General features: G+C 30.6%; 1 protein-coding gene across 26 annotated transcripts in view; it reads left to right on the forward strand.

The window, feature by feature from the left end:
• Positions 1-19408, forward strand: part of LOC145292934 (protein polybromo-1-like) — a 172713-nt gene that overhangs the window by 110573 nt on the left and 42732 nt on the right. For all 26 annotated transcript variants that reach the window (XM_080139189.1, XM_080139151.1, XM_080139227.1 and 23 more), the window contains 10 exons: positions 3582-3719; positions 3820-3908; positions 4890-4932; positions 6133-6219; positions 6379-6594; positions 9568-9644; positions 13281-13419; positions 13535-13639; positions 16033-16107; positions 16235-16393. In XM_080139189.1, coding sequence (XP_079995315.1) covers positions 3582-3719; positions 3820-3908; positions 4890-4932; positions 6133-6219; positions 6379-6594; positions 9568-9644; positions 13281-13419; positions 13535-13639; positions 16033-16107; positions 16235-16393 — 1128 coding nt within the window. The remainder of the gene's footprint in view (positions 1-3581; positions 3720-3819; positions 3909-4889; positions 4933-6132; positions 6220-6378; positions 6595-9567; positions 9645-13280; positions 13420-13534; positions 13640-16032; positions 16108-16234; positions 16394-19408) is intronic.

Here is a 19408-nt window from a genome sequence, read left to right on the forward strand (position 1 = left end):
ATACTAATTATTTGGGTTTGGTGATATCCTTTGGTATGTTGTGATTAATACATATTCAAATAGTCATGGTTTACTCAGTCTGCTTCTTCAGATAAAGTGCAGTAATGATATTAGACCTTTTCCCATGGTGTCAGATTATGACAACCTCAGGTGAAAATTTGTATTATATGCCATCAGTTCCACTTATTTTCTTTTGTCATCTATGCAATGATCCTCTCATCTGTTGCAACATGGTTACTAGGGGGTTTTACCAGGTTGTGCTGCAGATTAAACAGTTTCCTCAATCTAGCTTAACAGGTTCTAAAAATTGATGGAACACCAATCACTTTTAAAACCTGCTTGATGTTGTTTAGAGCTGTGTGACGCTAAGCCAGCACGATAGCAAGACCGTCTTAAAAGACAAGATGGCCGGTGGGCAAAAATAATTTAATCTGCTGACGTCATCACGGATAGTCTATACTGGTGACACCGGTAGTCACCGGTAGGCATTCGTAACGTCTTGAAGTCAGTGTAATATTTCTTTTTTTTATTAAAATGCCTTCACGGTGCATCGTTCCAACTTGCTGAGGAAATTATCGTAAAGGACCAAAAAGTGACAGTATTTTCATTTCCGAAAGATAAAGAATTATAATGCAGTAAAAAAAAAAGATTTTACACCATCTCCATTCAGCAAAGTAAGTTTTAACGTGCTCCCCCCCCCTGTATTTAACACGATGTAACTATAATTTAATTCAATATTATCATCCTAAATGTTCTACCATTCAAAAGAAGAAGCTTCAAATAAATTGCTAATATTAAAAAAAAATTTTTTACAGCATACAAAACTAATGAAAATGCGAGACAACATCGACTCTTTAAAACACGATTTTTTTAAGCTGTTGACACACGTTTTAAAAATCTAACAATAATTTATTTTTCTGAAATTTTTCAATATTTAAAAATAAATTATGCCGGCTGATAAAATTTTTAAACTTTTTTTTAAAGCTAGAAAGATAAAATTTAAAAATACTTATTTTTATATATATATATAGATATATATATATATATGAAACTAAACTAAAAAAAAAAAAAACGCGCGTTCACTCTTGGTCTTAAACAGTCTTGGCCTTCGGGACCAGATCAAAGTGTAGTATCTGTTCTCCAGATGCTGCATTCTATTTCTTGTTCTCTTTCGGTGGAGGAGAAATCCTTCACGACTGAGACAATTTTTATTTTTGTACCTTTTCTCCACGTTAAAAAACGACCCTGGTGTCTAACTCTGTCCCGTCGGGAGGCATAGTAAATAAGTACAATTCATTTCATCAACGTAATTAGGTTTGTATTACTGTACACATAGATTCGAAAAAGTTGTCAAAAACAAATATATAACAAATAAATGTTATCAAAGGCAAGATAAGTTACTTTTCTACCAAATATTTTTCGTGTTTTTATTCAATGTAACATGTTTATTCAGCTCGAAAAACAGTGTTTACCGATGTATTCGAAAATTCAAGATGGCGTCTGATTCTCTCTTTAACACGGTAAGTTTGGGATAAGGTGTTATAAATAAAAAACTATACAACATACTATTAAAAACCCGCCGACGAATATATGTCAACCTATGTCACGGTAACATATATTGAGCGAGTTTTTAACAGTATTTTATCTGGTTTTGTATTTATAACACCTTATCCCAAACTTACCGTGTTAAAGAGAGAATCAGACGCCATCTGGAATTTTCGAATACATCGGTAAACACTATGTTTTTCGAGCTGAATAAACATGTTACATTGAATAAAAACACGAAAAATATATCCAGTTTGGCAGAAAAGTAACTTATCTTGCCTTTGATAACATTTATTTGTTATATATTTGTTTTTTGACAACTTTTTCGAATCTATGTGTACAGTAATACAAACCCACGTATTTTAACAAACTGAAAATATGGATATAAAAAAATGATTTTGCATGTTATTTTTGTTATGTGGTGAAATAATCTTAAATAAGAAACATGATTTTTTCTTTAGGTTAATTTTTTTACTGTGCAATTTCATGAATTTATTAAAAATATTGTTTTTGATTTTGAAAAAATATTGTGGTTCATTTTGATTAAAAAAATATTCATTTTGATTTAAAAAAAAAAGTTTAATTTTAATATTTGTTTATTGTCTTAACTCATATCAAATGTTTTGCTTGTGTTCTGCTTCAAATATTCATAATCTTACATGCATAATTTTCATTTAATTATATTAAATAAACTTCAAGTTTATTTCAAATCAAATCGTGTTCCTTCACTTTTTTAAAATGTAATTTATAAGTAATTAAAGAACGCATTCTAATCTTTAAAATCTATAATACAACGAAATATTCAATTGCTTATAATATACTTAAACAAATAACTTGTGTTTTTTTTTATTATTTTTTTATTATTAATATTAGATGAGTTTCAGTATAAATCGTGTTCTTTCTTTATTTCTTTATTTTAATCCAATTTTGAAGTTTTGTAACGCTGTCTGTAAAAATTACTGTTCATTATTGACAGTCTAAGAGTTCCACATATCTTGCTTGTTGGGACCTCGGCGATGACGTCATTTTTTCAGCTGGCCGGCCATCTTTATAACGAAGGCCACGACGATAGTGGGTATAGCATAAATTAGTCTAATGACGCTTTGCATATCGTACATCTTGATAATTATCAATTATTAAAAAACACTGAAGAGTTATTCAAATGGGAAGGCCAATTAGACTTTAGACTGCTAATAGTAAATACCATTCACTTCAAAACACATCCTAAGTGATTATGATGATTTCATTTTCAAGAATATATTAAAATACATGATTATTTAACCTGAGGGAAATGAAACTATACTAAAAAAAGTCTTTAGATATGAAATCAATGCATACAAATTGCCTACCACTATATTTGCATTAATTTTCCAATGATATTTTGCCTACAATCAACCGACTAATATGATACATCAACAATAGTTAATCTGCACAAATTATATATTTAATAATCCAGTTGACACTAAATAACCTACAAAGGATCCATGAGTCATTAAACAACAAAAACAAAATAATTTAAAATTAAAATTGTTGTGATTAAATGTATTTTCGTCTGTTTAAAAATTTTTCGGATCTTGTCAAGAATTTCCCTCTATATTAAAAAAACAAAAATGATGAAAAATCTGTATAATGTATGCATCCACGACGAAACAAAAATATTATATTTCAAAAATAAGGTAAATTGATCAAGTAATTTTATTTTTAAATAAGAAAATAAAAGGGAAATAACTCAATAATTCAGAACTTGTGAGGTTTATGTTGAAATGCTACCAATTCCAATTAGTCACTTAAAAATGATTTTTTTTATAAAAAATAAAATTACTTAAGCAATTTATCTGATTTTTGGAATATGATATTTTCATTTCGTTACATGTATGTACATTATACAGATTTTTCTTTATTTTGTTTTTTTAATATGGAGGAATTTTGAACAAAAACCAAATTTTCTTTAGTGAAAAAAAAAAAAATTTTTTTTTTTTCTTTTTTCTGTTTCAAGTAGAATTTCCTTTAGTTTATTTTCTGTTCTCTTTGAATAGGATGCATTGACCTTACAACGAGTTTGTTTAGAGAAGAAATTGGAATTGAGTCTTGATGGTGTGAATGAGGTCCCAGAGGTCCAAGCCATTGTACAAGAGCTGATGACAAATCTTTTCATTTCTGTTTATAATTATCAAGTAAGAAGATCATTCTTTAGTTCTGCTTTCTTCAAATTTGCTGCTTGTTTTCTTTTTGACCATTTTTAGAAATCTCCATCTTTTGTCTTTGCCATTTCAGGACGAAGAGGGTCGCTGCTACAGTGATTCTTTTGCTGAACTTCCTGAAAGAAATCCTGAAGAGGAACTTGAGGCTGGGGCTGATAAAGAGTATGTTTTTTCTGACTGACTCTCTTTCCCAAATCTATTAATATGTCTCCATTCAATCTATGCATTTAGCGAGGAAAATGTTGTTTCAAATTTAAGCATAAAAGATCAATGAAAATTCTATTTCAAAATGTAAATGTGACCGAATGACCTAACAGAGCTTGGACGCATTTAATATAAGATGTGTTTATTTGTGCATTGAGTAATGAAAGTACAATTTTCAACTGAAGTGTTACAGATTGACTGACTAAAAATGCTTGGATGCATCTAAAAATGAAAGATTTAATCTATTTTTTATTTTATATTAAATATGTAAATTGAGTTGATTGTTAACAATTTCCAACAGAAAAAGAAGAGGGCGAAGAAAATAGTCAATAAATAACTGTTACTAAATGAAACAATTTAATCTTTTCTCAATCTGTATAGCTTTGAAGTTTTGGAATTGTTTTTAAATGTTTGCTTTTCTGATTTTCTATCACTATTTACAAGTCTTTGAAAAATAAAATTCAAAATGGCATCCTAAGTTGATGTGGAGATTTGATGTTATATGTTTAACAAATTAAAAATTAAATAAAAACCCAAGTAATAATGGTCATCAATTGATCAAATATTTAATTTTCAACAGATGTGTATATTTGTTACCTACTGAAAATTGTTTTAAGATTTTTTTTATTTCTAAATACTTTGCACTATACTGAACAACCCAATGCCATGTGGTGAATATGTGGTTTCTTAGTTTTGTAGATAGTGATAAAAAAATCTGATAAAACAAACACTTAAAAACAATTTCAAAACTTAAAAGCTATGCAGATTGATAGAAAATTAAATTTTCATTCATTTAGTAACAGTTATTTCTTGACTATTTCGTTTTCTCATTGCTTTTTTTTCTGTTGGAAATTCTTAACAATTGCCTAAATGGGAAAAGTTAATTTTATCAACATAAATGCATGAATAAAAGAAGAATTGTGCTTTTATTTTTGCTAGGAAACCCTTGACCTTTGACCAAATAAAAAGAAATTTAAACAAGGTAAGAGAGATTCAGGATTATATTTAATACATATAAAGTATTTTTTGATCATACTCATTCTCTAAAGGAAATTATAGTTTTATTTCCACTTTTTGTCTGATGGATTTGATTTGGAGAACTGTTTAATCTCTGTACTAAAAAGAAAACTCTCTTATCATATATATTATTTTAAAAAAAATTGTCTAGTTCCTTATTTCTAATTAGATTTTTAAGATTCAAATCATGAATGAGTCATCCTAGATGAAATATGAAACCAGGTTTTATATGGTTAGAGTACCTTCTTCTAGTGAGAAATGTTACATTTTTTTTAGCAAAACAATCATTTAAAAAATCAGCAACATTTTTATATTGCAATACAATTTATTTATATTCATTTTCACCCCATTTACCTTGCATTGCCACCTGTTACATCATATTTGGTAATGATTAGATGGACACTTAAACACACATTTTTATTGATAATAGATTGTTGAGAAAATATTGACAGTTCAAAAACAAATATTAATTAATGAAACTCATTTAGGATTGATTTATCAAGCTTTTTCACTTTGGCAAACTGACATCAGATGGTCAAAACTGTTGACATACTGACATCAATTGCCTTAAATATTTTTCTGACACTCTTGACATGTGTTTTGTTGAAGAATTACATTCAATTACATTCAGTCATTCATTATCAAAAATGCAGGACTATCCCCCAGCAGCAGCAGCATGATGATGATGATGCCTTTCATTAGCAATTTCTGAAACCACCTTTTTACTGCCTGATCAATTGGGGAGCTCATGTTCTGTTAATATTGGTAGCTGTTTGGGAAGCATTATGATCAAGTTAAAACTCATTTGAGAAACCTATATGAATTTCTTATCTTTTTGTTTTCATTATTAAGGCCTTATATGCTTCAAAATTACAAACGAAATGATTAAAAGTATCAATTATTAATCATGTAAAATTTTGTATAAAGCAATGTAAAAGTCAACATTTTTAAAAATGAGTTGAAAAATTGGCCAATATTTTCTGAACAACCGATTACATTTCTTAAAAAGTTTCAAAATGTTGCAGAAGATTTCTTAGTTTGACAATAAATTCCTTCATGAATATTGCCTTCTTGCTTACAAAACAAGTTGCAAAAATATTTTTTCTTTTAAAAACAAAAAAATATAGTATATGAAGAATTAAAGTTTAAAAACCTTTATCTTCAGGGATGTTATGCCAGAGTTGATCGCTTCCAAGAAGACATGTTTAAAGTGTTTGAGCGAGCCCGACAATTAAGCAGAATAGATTCCCAAGTAAGTGAAGAATATATGATAATAAAATTATCTGCCTTTCTCTACATGTTTTGGTGTTTATATTTGAATTTTGTTGAGTTTTCTGTTTGCATTTATAGTAATCAATGTTGGGAACTGAAAAAGATTTTCTTCTGCATCATCTCTGATTTGATTTTTCAGTTGTATGAAGATGCTGTGGAAATGCAGTTATTTTTCATCAAGATCCGTGATGAACTTTGCAAAAATGGTGAGATTCTATTGACACCGGCACTGAGTTACACAGAGAAGCATTTGCAGTCAGCACTGGAGGCAGAGAAACGAGATAAATTGCCCAAAGAACAAGATGATGAGAAGAAGAAAATACCAGAGACGGAGGAGAAAATCTCCTCTGACATGGTAAGTTAAAATTTTAATGAACAGTTAGCTTTAAACCCTACTCTTCATTCTTATTTGAAACAAGAAACTTTGTATAGGCATCAATCACAAATGAAACAAATTGTCAAAATTTTATATCCTCATCCCTATCATTACTTGTTCATATCTTATATTTTCATTTCGGCTAAGGATTTTTACCCCCCCCCCCTCCCTCCCCAATCAACAGAGATTAGACCATTCCAGTTATGATCCGGTCTCTGTTCATTTTGCGGTATGAGTTTAGTTCTTTGCCGTTCTAGGCGGTCCACCCTCCCAGGCCTTGCCTTTTTTCTTTGAGAAGGAGTTAGCTTATTGCTAATCACCTAAGGCACCCTTATGTTGATGGGAGCTGCCAGGCACTTTTTGTAGGTCAGAGTGCCCCTCCTCTTGGGTGCTGACTTCTCAATCACACTTTCCAAACCTGGTGTCTTAGTTCTTGCAGTGAGAGAGAACTAAAGCCTCTAAATACCTGTCCTTATACACTCCAAAAACAAAACTTAAATAGAAGTTTGAAATGCCAAATGAACTTTCCAAGAACTTTCCATCGGTGAAACTTGCTCTGTCGACAAAGTCATAAATTTGCCGACTGTGATCCTATGCAGAGGGGTATACAGAATTTTCAAATTATCTTTTTATTAAAACAAATGCAAAGACAATTTACCTTTTATTATTTTTTTGATAAAATCAAAATTAAATCTTCAATGATATTAAAGAAACAGAAAAACTAAAACTAAACGTAAACAATTATTTTGTTGTTTGACAATCCCATCAATTGATCCAATCAAATAAGAAAATGGGATAATTTGTAATTATTTATTGTAAACCATTTTGTTTATAGCAGTTATAGATGAATTCATTATTAATGAAGATGTGAAAGCAGATTAAAAATAAACTATAAACATTGCAAAGCTGTGCTGGTCATTTATTGATATTATGGCATCATTCAGCACACTTCCATGACTTCCAATCAGACATATAAACTTACAAGTTACAAATTTACATCTTATAATTTGTTTTACAAAATAATCCTTGATCCATCGATTTCTTTGTATTAATGTCACTCTATTTTTTGTCTGTTATTCTAACGGATTTTTACCATTAAAACTAATGATTACAATAGCTGAAATCTCCTATTATATAAATCTATATGTGATTCAGTCATGATATTGGTGAATGTTAGTAGAGTCGATATAAATCACATAGTTGTTAAATGAGAATTTTTTTTTTTTTTTTTACATGGGGGTCACCACTTATCAAGGCCCGAAGGCCACTCAGGAATAAGGGTTATTGCGTGTACAGTAATCAATGAGATAGTATTGTAGTAATCATTAGTATTGGGGGTTTTGATAGAGTATCTTACTTAAGGGGGCGGTTTGTCAGGAGTTTGTTTATGTTGGACTTGAAGACGTCCAAGTTGTAGTCAGGTGGGAAACAGGCAAGCGGCAGAGAGTTCCACTGGTGTGCAGTTCTAAGAAAGAAGCTTTGCTCATGGAATCTATGTTTGAATTTAGGCACAGATAGAGAGTGGGGAAAATTATTGACAGTAGTTTCAGCCAGACGGGTGTTTCTCGTGAAAGATTGGAAAATAGTAAAACTTATCACAATCTATGATTCATTGAGAAACTGGTTACTTTTACCCCATAGTATGATATAAAAAGAGAATCTAAATGGAACTTTTTCATTGCCTGATTGCACAACGATTGAACTGTTAAAACTGAAACTGCCAACTAATGAAGAGAAAACAAAATTTAAGCTTATGAAGAAATTATGATGTACTAGCATGAGTGCCCGGTGTTGCTCGGGTGTTTGGAGGTGTGTGTTGAGCAAGCAAAAAAAAAAAGTGGTAGTAGGAAGGCAGGCTCGAACCCGTACCCTGAAGGAGGAAAAGAACAGGAAAAAAACCTGACATCTTTGCTGTTACGACCACCGCCAAATCGAAAGTGACATAGGTTTAAATTAAGGCTAGACAATCAAAAAGAGGGGATGACTTTCAAAAATGTCGGCGAAAAAAGCAACCCCTCCCTGTAGAAAGTGCCCAGTTGAGGCTGAAGAAATTAATGTTTTTAGCCAATTTTTCGGTATTTGTCGTCTGAAGGGTTGAGCTTTAAAACGATACTGATCTTGTGAAAATCTGTCTCCTCTGTTGAAAGTTTTAGGCAGACATGCAAACATACATACATACATTTATATATTGATAACTCAAATTTTCGACCCAAATCGATTAAAAGTTTGTCCTATCTCTGAATACCCTTTATGTAAAATTTCAAATGTTTAGACCAGAAATTGTCTGAGTAATTTGGTAGAGACTACAGAGGTCAAATTTTTTAAAACTTTGACCTCTATTATGACCCCTTAACATTTATTGTTTTGGGTTCAAATCAAGTTTAGTTAGATCCATGTCCAAGGAATCTCTATATCTAAAATTTCAATTGTTTATACCAAAAATTGGCAGAAGAGTTTGGTAGAGTTCTCAAAGGTCAAATCGTTGAACTTTGACCCCTCAACAGTCAAATTTCTGGCTGAAAACAGATTACAAAGATTTCTCAAATCTCAATATCCTGTATATCAAATTGACAGAGTTATTGTGTAGGGAAATGTACACAGACAGACACACACAGACAGACACTTTCACTTTTCTAGATATATAGTCATTGAAATGAGTTTGTTTTTGATCAATTCAAGCTGGGGAAATCTGACTGAAGGTAAATGATATTGAAAAATATAAAACTCTTTATGATATCTGGTTAACATCACTGAAGATTGATTTTGATACATGTAAATTTGTTACAAAATATTTTATGAAACTTTCTGATAAACAATGTTATTTACATAGATATATAATAAAAATGGAAATAACTTTACTTTGGTTGTTTCATTGAATATCTGAATTAAAATAATAGTAAAGAAAATGTATTATGAAGTATGGATAATGCTCTCTGTTTTTCATTTTATTAGGAAGCAGGATCAGAAAGCAGTATGAAATACAGAGATCAGATGTATAACATTGGAGACTTTGTATATGTAGAACCAAGGTAAGAGTGAAGTTTTTTTGATCCTAGAATAATGCCAACACATTGATTTTTGTTCATATCTATGCTGTCATATTGTCAACAAGTTGAGAAATTCCAGTTAGACCTTTGTTATTTTTTAAATTTGATATTGATTATAATACAGTGTTGTATATTTCTTTATATAGTATATAACACTGTGGAACGCAATTTTGTTCAGTCAAATTTAACACTTGTTTTTAACTTGTGTTCTCTGGATCCAAAAGTTTTAATCTCAGTTTTTCTGTGCCATATCAACATTTTTATTGTTGAAGGATGCTCATCTTTTTATCTAAAATAAACAGAAAAATACTGCATCTAACAAATTTGTGATCATTTTATACATTATTTAAACATTTTTTTTAAAACAATGAGAAAATATTACACATTGCTTAATTAATATTTTTTCTAATTTATTTTATTTAGAGAAAGGATATTGCTACTCTAATATTGTGCCTTAGTTAAGATAAACATTTATGCTTAAAGCTTTTCTAGGATTGTCTGATTTTTATATTTATTAACGATAAAAATAAAAGATTGACTAGTCTCATTACTTGCAGACAAACAATACAGTAAATAAACGATGTAAATATTTTTTTATCAGTTTAATATATCATTTTAGATACCAGTGAAAAATAAGAATGTTTAATATTCCATTTCTTTGTTTTTATAGTAACCATATGTTTAGGTTTCTTTCTGAACAGCTGGTTACTATTTTATGTGTTGTCTTGTTATGGATAACACATGGTTGGAAGAAAAGATAAAAAAGAGGACAATTTATATTTATTCTCAGGGAAACAGTTTGTCAAAAGAGGAATATACAAAAGGATACATACGAGAAATAAAAATTACAGACAGTTATTTAGAGAAAGGCTGTGCTAAGTATTCCAACACAAAATTGATAAAGAATATGTACTGCTAGGGTAAACAACCATATATATATATATATATATATATATATATATATATATATATATATATATATATATATTAGATTATATTTTGAAAATTCAACATTTCGTACATTTATAAACTACAATCAACATCCAAATGAATGCTTTGATGATAATTACGGTTTTCAAAAGGCGAACAATTAAAAGGTACATCTGCCTTACTTAAAAATTGCTAGGTTTATTTATGGTGTCTTTTGCATACAAAAAAACCCCCACCCAATACTTTTGCTGATGAGGAAACTTTGTTTAAAAAACTATATGTCAAAATTATTGTCCGTGGCTTAATGTCTATCACAATAAAAACATTGTTTCCGAAACGATCGTACAAATTATTGACTTTGTTGTTGTTCCTTATGAAACAGATTTTTAATTTTTAATTCTAATGTGAATTTTAAATTATCAATCACATTACTAAATATATATATATATATATATATATATATATAGAGAGAGAGAGAGATGGAACAAGGAGGTAGTTTGTTGCTAATTGCTTGAAGCACCCTCATTGGGGAATACCGACAGGGCTATCCAGGCACTTTTTTGCAGGGCACTGAGGTGCTGACTTCTCAATCTCACTTTCTGACCCTGGTATCTAAGTTTTTGCAGCAGGAGAGAAATAAATATTGACTTTATAAACTGTTTTTGACTCCTAGTAGGGGGTATGAGACCAATGAATTCGCCAATCGTTTTTATAACCACCGGCTGTGCTTTAGAACCAATGAAAACCTTCTAAAGTTATTATAAAAATTGTCGAATTTTGGATTCAATCAGTTCGCCGTTAACTACGTCACGGACCGCATTTGATTCTTGGCCGCCATCTTGGTTATTGCCAATTACACTCAGGATCATTATCTCTATATACAAAACTAACGTCTCTAAAACCTAACGAGGATGAAACTATTACCGACTATGTTATAGGGGAAGAATGCCTTAAAACTCTCGCGATAGCTTGTTGATATCAATAACCCTCAAAGGACTTCCAGCCGATTTTAAACTATTTACAACTGTTTTAATGCAAAAAGACAAACCCATAAATTTCAGCGAATTTAAAGTGGCATTGCGCAGTTATGAAGAGACTAATCGTATGCTTGTGGACAATAATAACTCCAGCAATATTATGAAGTTCAAAAATGCTTCTCGAAAGCAGACACCACCAAATTATGCACCTCACTGCAATGTGTTCTCCAAAAGTAATTTTACCAAGAAAAAGAAGAAAATTATCTGCTATAATTGTGGACGACCCAACCACAAAAGTTTCCAATGTTAATATAAACGTCCTAAAATGGACTCCGTAAAAAAACGTTGAGAACTTTGAGGAAGAACATACGTTTCTATTCACATGTAACTTTGACAATACCACACCTTATCACCAAGGAATCTGATTTTATTAATTTTGATTCAAACTTTAATCCACAAAGTCATTTTTTCGAACTTGCTGACTGTAGTTAAATAAATGATATAGTCTTGAAAAGAGGTGATGCTAAAATATCCCTAAAAAATAATAAAGACGAAATCTGTAACTGTATTCTAAAAAAAAATGCTCTGTTCATACCTACATTTAAGCAAGACATATTTTCTGTGCAGGCTGCAATTAAACAAGGCGCGAATATAAAGTTTGGCCAAAACAAGTCAAAATTGATATACCCCAATGTATCTGACATTAAAGAAAATGGCCGTATCTTTGTTCAACATAATGTCTCAACACTTAAAAGACTTACTATATTGTTGCTGTTCTGGGAGCCTGATGAAAATGCAATACAGAAATAACACTTTACTGGAAGTCTGATGCTGCGACCAGAAGTGAGAGTTTGGAAATGACTTCAACTTGGATTAGTGAAAGGCTTTCCAAGATTGGCAGCCTGGTGGGCTATATTTGAAAACCAAACAGGAGAAAGTTATTCGGTTTGTAAATTTGCATGTGGATTGAATTTAGGTATATTTTTGATTTCCGGAAGTAGATGGACTATCATTAGCTAATAATATTTTAAAGGAAATAGCTTGGATCTGGTTCACAAGAGATAACTCCTTGATAATTCTAAGCCAACACTAGAATGTGTTTTTGAATGACCACTTAAAAAGGACAGATTTAGATACAGTTTGTTGATTGTTAAAAGTGGTCAATATTGTTATCGTATAAAGTTAAAGAATTGTGACAATATTTATGGTACATGTTAAATAAAAATATACTTGCTAAAATAGGTCATTAAATATTGAAAAAATGAAACCCCTGAATTTACAAAAGCCATTTTTATATTTATTTATTTTTTTCCTAACAAGATTTTAAAAAAGTATATCACTTATCTGTTCCTGTCTCTTGAAAACGTTGACTGCAAAAACCTTGAAGTGCATCTTATTTGTGTCTTTAATCTATGCCTTCGATATACATACATACATAAACCAGCATCTCTATTATGCCATATCTGTAAATATGTGTCTTTCAAGGTGTGAAGTCCCCATGGCTAACATACATGCACACAATAAAATCTTCCTGTCTTATCATGCCTTTGTTGTGATGGAGAGTCAATTCCTGATTGTAAAGCTTTGGGTTACAAGGAAGTGGGGATGGTTATCACGTGGTATATGAGAAGTCAGAATAATAGATTTATTCATTTTTTTATTTATACTTAAAAAAGATACATTATTGTTTTTCTTTTCCATTACTTTTTAGGGAAAAAGGACTAGAAGCTCACGTAATGTGCATTGAGAAGTTATTCCACGATAACACTGGTTCTCCTGCTCTCCATGGAAACTGGTTTTACAGACCAAATGAAACCTTTCATTTGGCCACTCGCAAATTCTTAGAAAAAGTAAGTTTCTCAAATAAGCATTTCCAACTTACCTTCACCTGTTTTTATATATTGCACTGGCAGCAATCAAAGATTTGTTTTCTCTTATGATATGACCATTTTTTCTTTCTTGCAGGAAGTTTTCAAGAGTGATTTCTCTACAACCATTCCATTATCACAAGTGATGGGACCAAAATGTTATGTCATGTTTGTTAAAGATTACTTCAAAATGAAACCAGAGGTAAAACAACCCACCTCCCTTTTCTTCCATTTTTTTTTACATTTCAAATGTTTATTAACTTTATGAACATTTTTATCAGTTTAATATAATTATTTAAGTATTCCAAAATATGAGACTTGAACTCATTGCCTTGTGAACTGGACCTGCTGCCTACATATACTGACCTAAGAACTCATCCATTCTTTCAGTATGATCATACTGTTGTTCCCTGCTTTTTAGCAAAATTCGTTTTTATAAGAAAAAGTCAAATTGCTATCGATTTTGTACAATTTTCTTTCTTTTTTCTTCTGTCTTCTCTTGCTTTTTCTTTTCCTGTTTTTTTTTTCTCTTACTTTTCATGTTTTGTCTTGCCTGGCTTTGCTTCTGAAAATATTAATTTTTCCATACTTCAAATGATTCATGAATAGGGGAGGTAGAAAACTTATTTCTTCAAAATATAACTTCCTGTCTCTTTTAAAAGATGAGTCAATACTTTTAGTATAAATACAAAATGAGATTCCGTTTCCATGAACAAAGCTTCTTTCTTAGAAATACACACCTGTGGAAATCTGGTCTGTTTGCCTGTTTCCCACCTGACTACAACTTGGATGTCTTCAAGTCCAACATAAACAAATTCCTGATAAACCGCCCCCTTAAGTAAGACAATTTATCAAATCTCCATTACTAACGATTACTATGATATTATCCCATTGATTACTGTACACGCAATAACCCTTATCCTCAAGTGGCTTCCAGGCCCTGATAAGTGGTAACTACCATGTAAAAAAATAAATAAATAAGTAATACGATTATGAGTGAACACCTTTAAAAACTTGTTGGAAAGAAAAAAAAAACAATAAATATTTTAGAATGTAGAGTGAGGCCATTAGTTTCAAATATATATCGCATATACTTGTGTATAAGTTTAATTTCTTGGAAACGATTTTAAGGTTATTTTTTTTGGGTTGACTTATACATAATGTTTTTGGAAATGTTGTTAGAGCGACTCTGCGCTCGATCATAACATCGAAAACACCATTTTGTTTGTGCACTCTGAATATACTGGTAATTCTAGTAATTAATCGCACTCCTTCCAAACCCCACTGCAGTGTGTCCCACTGCAGCGTGTTTGTAAGCACATGCACAGATTTTCAGTGAGAGGCTTAATAATAATTAGAATAGTTCTTCGCAATGTTCACTCCCTAGATGTGGCTATAGGCCAAGTCTGATATGATGTATTTGGTGATGATATGTCCTTTTTTTTTTTTTAGTAGGTCAGGAAATGTAGTGTTTACGATATGTTATTCTCCCCTAAGTTTTAACATTTTAAGGATAACTATTTAATGAAACCATTTGATGACACTTAACGCATGTGTTCACATTATTACAGTATATTACGACTCGTGCAATGTATGCATTTACTTTATTATGGTACGTGACATAAATTATGTCTAAAAACTGGAATCTACAGCATGTCATTGATCAGAATGTCTGATTAGCAACATTTGCGTTCGTTGCATACAAGTGTGCAGTGAGTTGGTTCTCTATATGAGAATCGAATAGACCACATTTGTGTAAATGCAGGAAACAAATATTTTAGAATGTAGAGGGAAGGGCTTTAGTTTCAAATAAGTATTTAAAAAAATGATCTATTCATTTCCAGGACATTCTAGCATTTTAGGGTAGTTAACCATTTGTGGGGTGGTTCTATTGGGGATAAGTACTGGTCAGTGTTTGGGGGTAGTGAGATTTACATTTTTTTAGAAGATTACAAGGTTTTAAGCTTGGGGTGGCTTAGGATTGGTGATAGGGTTAAAGAAAGTTTTTAGTGTGACGAGGAGGGTTACGATTCAGGCTTAGGACAAGTAATTTTTTTTTTATTAACTATTCAGAAAAAAAACCAAACTGCACAATATTTATCTCCTTTAGCAAAAATTGTTTTTCTTAACTACCCTAAAAACCAGAAAGGCCTAGAAACAAGGAATTATTTTACGTTAAATATTATACCTGTGAGGGGTTTCATCAGAATGGTAGGGGGTGGCTGTGTCCCTCTAGGATGAGAAATTCATCTTTATTTCACTTTTTTCTTAATGACCACTCACATTCCTGTTTTTTGTTCCTCGCTGTTAATAGGAAAATACCTGGTTTTGCCACTCTTCGTTATTCTGTTAATCTGATTTTCATTAAATTTGGCATTGAGTTAAATAACTGTTAATGCAGAAAACTGACTGGGCTAAATCTTTTAAAGAAAATTCTAGTTTCTAAGGATTCAAAATCAATTCAATGATTTCCTGTGTTGATTTCATATCATAAATCTGTTTCCAATGACCACTCATTTTGAAATTTGTTTAAATGCAAACCTTGTTTTCTTTTATTGTAATTACAATGAAGTATTTTATTCTTTATCATCATAGGGCTTTGCAGATAAAGATGTGTATGTGTGTGAATCTCGTTACAATGCCAGGCATAAAGCTTTCAAGAAAATCAAGGTGAGTTGAACTGGAATCCTGCGTTCACACTATTTCCCTTCCACTTATTAACTGATCATGATATTGTCTCTTGGCCATTGTCTTTTTTGTCTGGAGTCTTGAAGCTTTTCACTGTTTTTCTTTTTAGGTTTGGCAAGTACCTCCTAATGAATCGGTGAAACTTGTTTCCCGTGACCAAATGTTGTCACCAGTGCGTGTTGCTTCTGTATTTGCTGACAAAACCAAAGAGAATGAAAAAGAAGACCTAGACGATGCAGTTTATCGTCTACTTGATAAAACTAGAGAGGTAACTAGAAAAAAAAAAATCAGTGCTTGTACAGTTTAATCAAGACCTTAAAAAAAATGAAAATATCGAAAAAAGTTTATATTGTACGTATCCATTATAGAATGAAGTTCTCCAAAAAAAAATTTCACTTAATTTCAGTAAGTATTTTTTTTTTTTTTTTTTTTTTTTTTTTTTTTACAGCAAAAAAATAATTTGCTATGATACCGAGCAAAAAGGTTTGATTTTTAGGAAGAAAGCTAGTATTAAAGATGGGGAGGGAGTGTCAGCACTTTAAACTGAGTTATCTCCCCGTGGCGTGTTCTAAAACTCTAAACAAAAATTTAAAAAATTCAACGCGCTGTCATAAAATTTTGAACTGAAGATTTCCGAAAAAAATATTTCACTCAATTTGATCGAGTATTTTTTTTTCACAACGGAAAATTGAGTGAAGTATTTTTTTTTCAGAAATCTTTAGTTCAAAATGGATACGTGCAATATAACCTTTTTTTTTTTTTATATTTTCATTTTTTAATGCCTTGATTAAACTGTACAAGTACCAAAAAATCATTTTTTTTAAGATCTAACCAAACAAATCAGAATAATTTTTTCTTTTTTAATGATGCCAATTTAAAGAATATCACAAAAAAATGGGAACAATATCTTTAATTTCAAGATGTTGGGTGTCTCCTTCTGGAGAACAAAACCATCCTTGTGGAATAAGCTGTTGTGATTAAAAAAAGAAAAAAAAAAAAAAAAAATTTTAGATGTCTTTTAAAATTGGTCAAAATTTCTGAGGTATACTCAACAAGGGATGAAAACTCAAAAGAATCCACTGAAATGTCACAAAGGTAATAATGACTTTTTGGTCTCCAACAAAAGAGGGATTGGACCTAGTAATTTACTCCCATTCATCCATTCATTTGTTTGCATGTTTCTCAATAACCAGACCTTGCAGTTTTTTTGTTTTTTTTATATTTGCACAAACATTAATCATTGTGAAAGTAAATATTTGCCAGAACTGATTTTCTGGGATAACTGCAGAGTTTATACAGACTTGAAAAATCCCTGAATTTTTACTTTTGTCTTGTAAAGGCCTTGTTTCTATCATTACCTTGAACAATCCTTGAAAATATAGAAAATGTCTTGAAAAGTTATGTCCAGTAAAAGCTTGTCAAAATATTCAAAATAAAATCGAAATAAATACTATAATATTATTTTAAATATTAATAAAAATACCATTAAAATATTTTTGAAATATTAAAAATAAAATCGAAATAAATTGTTCTGAAATTGCATGGTATTATTGATACAAGAGTTACGCCCCTTTTATTACAAAACTACTTTGGGTAGTTTCATAATGAAAATTAAAATCTCTGTCTATTTTTGTTCTCATTTATAACTTAACTTTTTGGGCAGTAGTGGCGGCCACCATAAATAAAGTTACCCCTTCCCCCTCTAAAAATACTTTCTTTGTGTGAATGGGACCCTCCAATGTTGACCCCCCCCCCCCAAAAAAAACGTCATCGGGTGGGAAATAAAAAGCCGTAAAGAAATTGAGATGAAATAAAAAGCATTTAAAATTACTTAAAAACATCAGAAAATGATGTAGGTACTTTGCAATGTAATTTTTGATTGACTATTGGTAACATTGATTTGTTGTATATTTGATTTTTACCACTTTTTCGAATTGCGAACTCCAAATTTTGTTTTAGAAACTTGAATTTTGTCTGGAGAAAGCCTTGAAAAGTTCTTGAAAATGGACATTTAAAATTTGTATGAACCCTGCTCTGGTTTCCCCCTAGGGGGCATTATAGGGGTAAAATTACCCCAAAATCGTCTGTCCGTTCATTTGTTGGCACTTTTCTCAATAACCACACCTTGAATCTTTTTGAAATTTTGCACAAAGATTAGTCATGGTCAAAGTAAATTTTTTACTTGGGAAAGGGGATTCTTGCATGCTCTGCTTGGTTGTTTTTTTTTTTTTTTTTAAATTATCTTCAACTGTATTGTTGAATGTGAAGAAGGGGAGGTGGCTGTAGATAAATGTTCTCTGTAATTAGAATCGTAGATGCTATTAACTGAGGAAGTGACTAATATTCTGCACATCCTGACAGACTTACAACTATCTTTTGCTGGTGTAGTTTTTATATAAATTCCAAACAATAATCATTAAGCAACTTTTTTGGAATGACTTCTTCAACCAACTTATTTAAATTTAATCTCTCTGGACATAGTCAAACTGCTCACGAAGATGATAAATCTCAACCCACTTATTCACAGCATCAAATAATTCAATAATTTTATGAAGACAATGGTTCTCAATGTGGTCATGGGTCAGCTTTTATTTCATCTATACATTTTTGTAATGGTGCTCAAATAGTTTATAGTGTCATTTTAAAGAGTTTAATCACTTGGATGATTTAGTTTTGCTAAATTAATTGGTTGGCTGTCAGTATTTGCAAAGCTTCAAAGGTTGATTGACAAGTTTTTTAGAATTTAAAGAGGATTCAAATGTACTGATTTTGTTATAAAAATTTAACACCTAAGTAAAAACAACAATCTATATGACTTTATTTTATCTTCAAAATCTTTTTGCTTATTTAAAGAAAAAAATACTTTCTGATATAAGTTTTTCTGTATTTGAAGTAGAACCAGAAATATTTGCATTTAAAATATTTACTATATCTTTCTAGGATTCCAAAAATGATTTTAAAAAGTTATCAAAATCAACTCCTTAAACTTTAATTAAGTTAGGTTATGTTTACTTTAAAGGATTTAAAAAAATCTGTTTAAAATTCTGATTAATTTTCTCTCTTCATGTGAAATAAAGATCACATTAAGATGAATACGCTCCTTAAAAAAATGCAAACATTAGTTTTGAAAACAAATTACCAAGTATGCTTTATTTTATTATAAGCTCTTATACTTCTAAATGAAATCCACCTGTTAACACCAGTCTGCATCAGCAGGTTTTAAAAATGTTACTAAATTAACTAATTAAAATAATAATTATTTTTAGATATAATAATTTCTTTT

The sequence above is a fragment of the Euprymna scolopes genome, chromosome 2, assembly GCF_053919585.1.
Source record: "Euprymna scolopes isolate OS-2025 chromosome 2, ASM5391958v1, whole genome shotgun sequence".
Classification (NCBI taxonomy): domain Eukaryota; kingdom Metazoa; phylum Mollusca; class Cephalopoda; order Sepiida; family Sepiolidae; genus Euprymna; species Euprymna scolopes.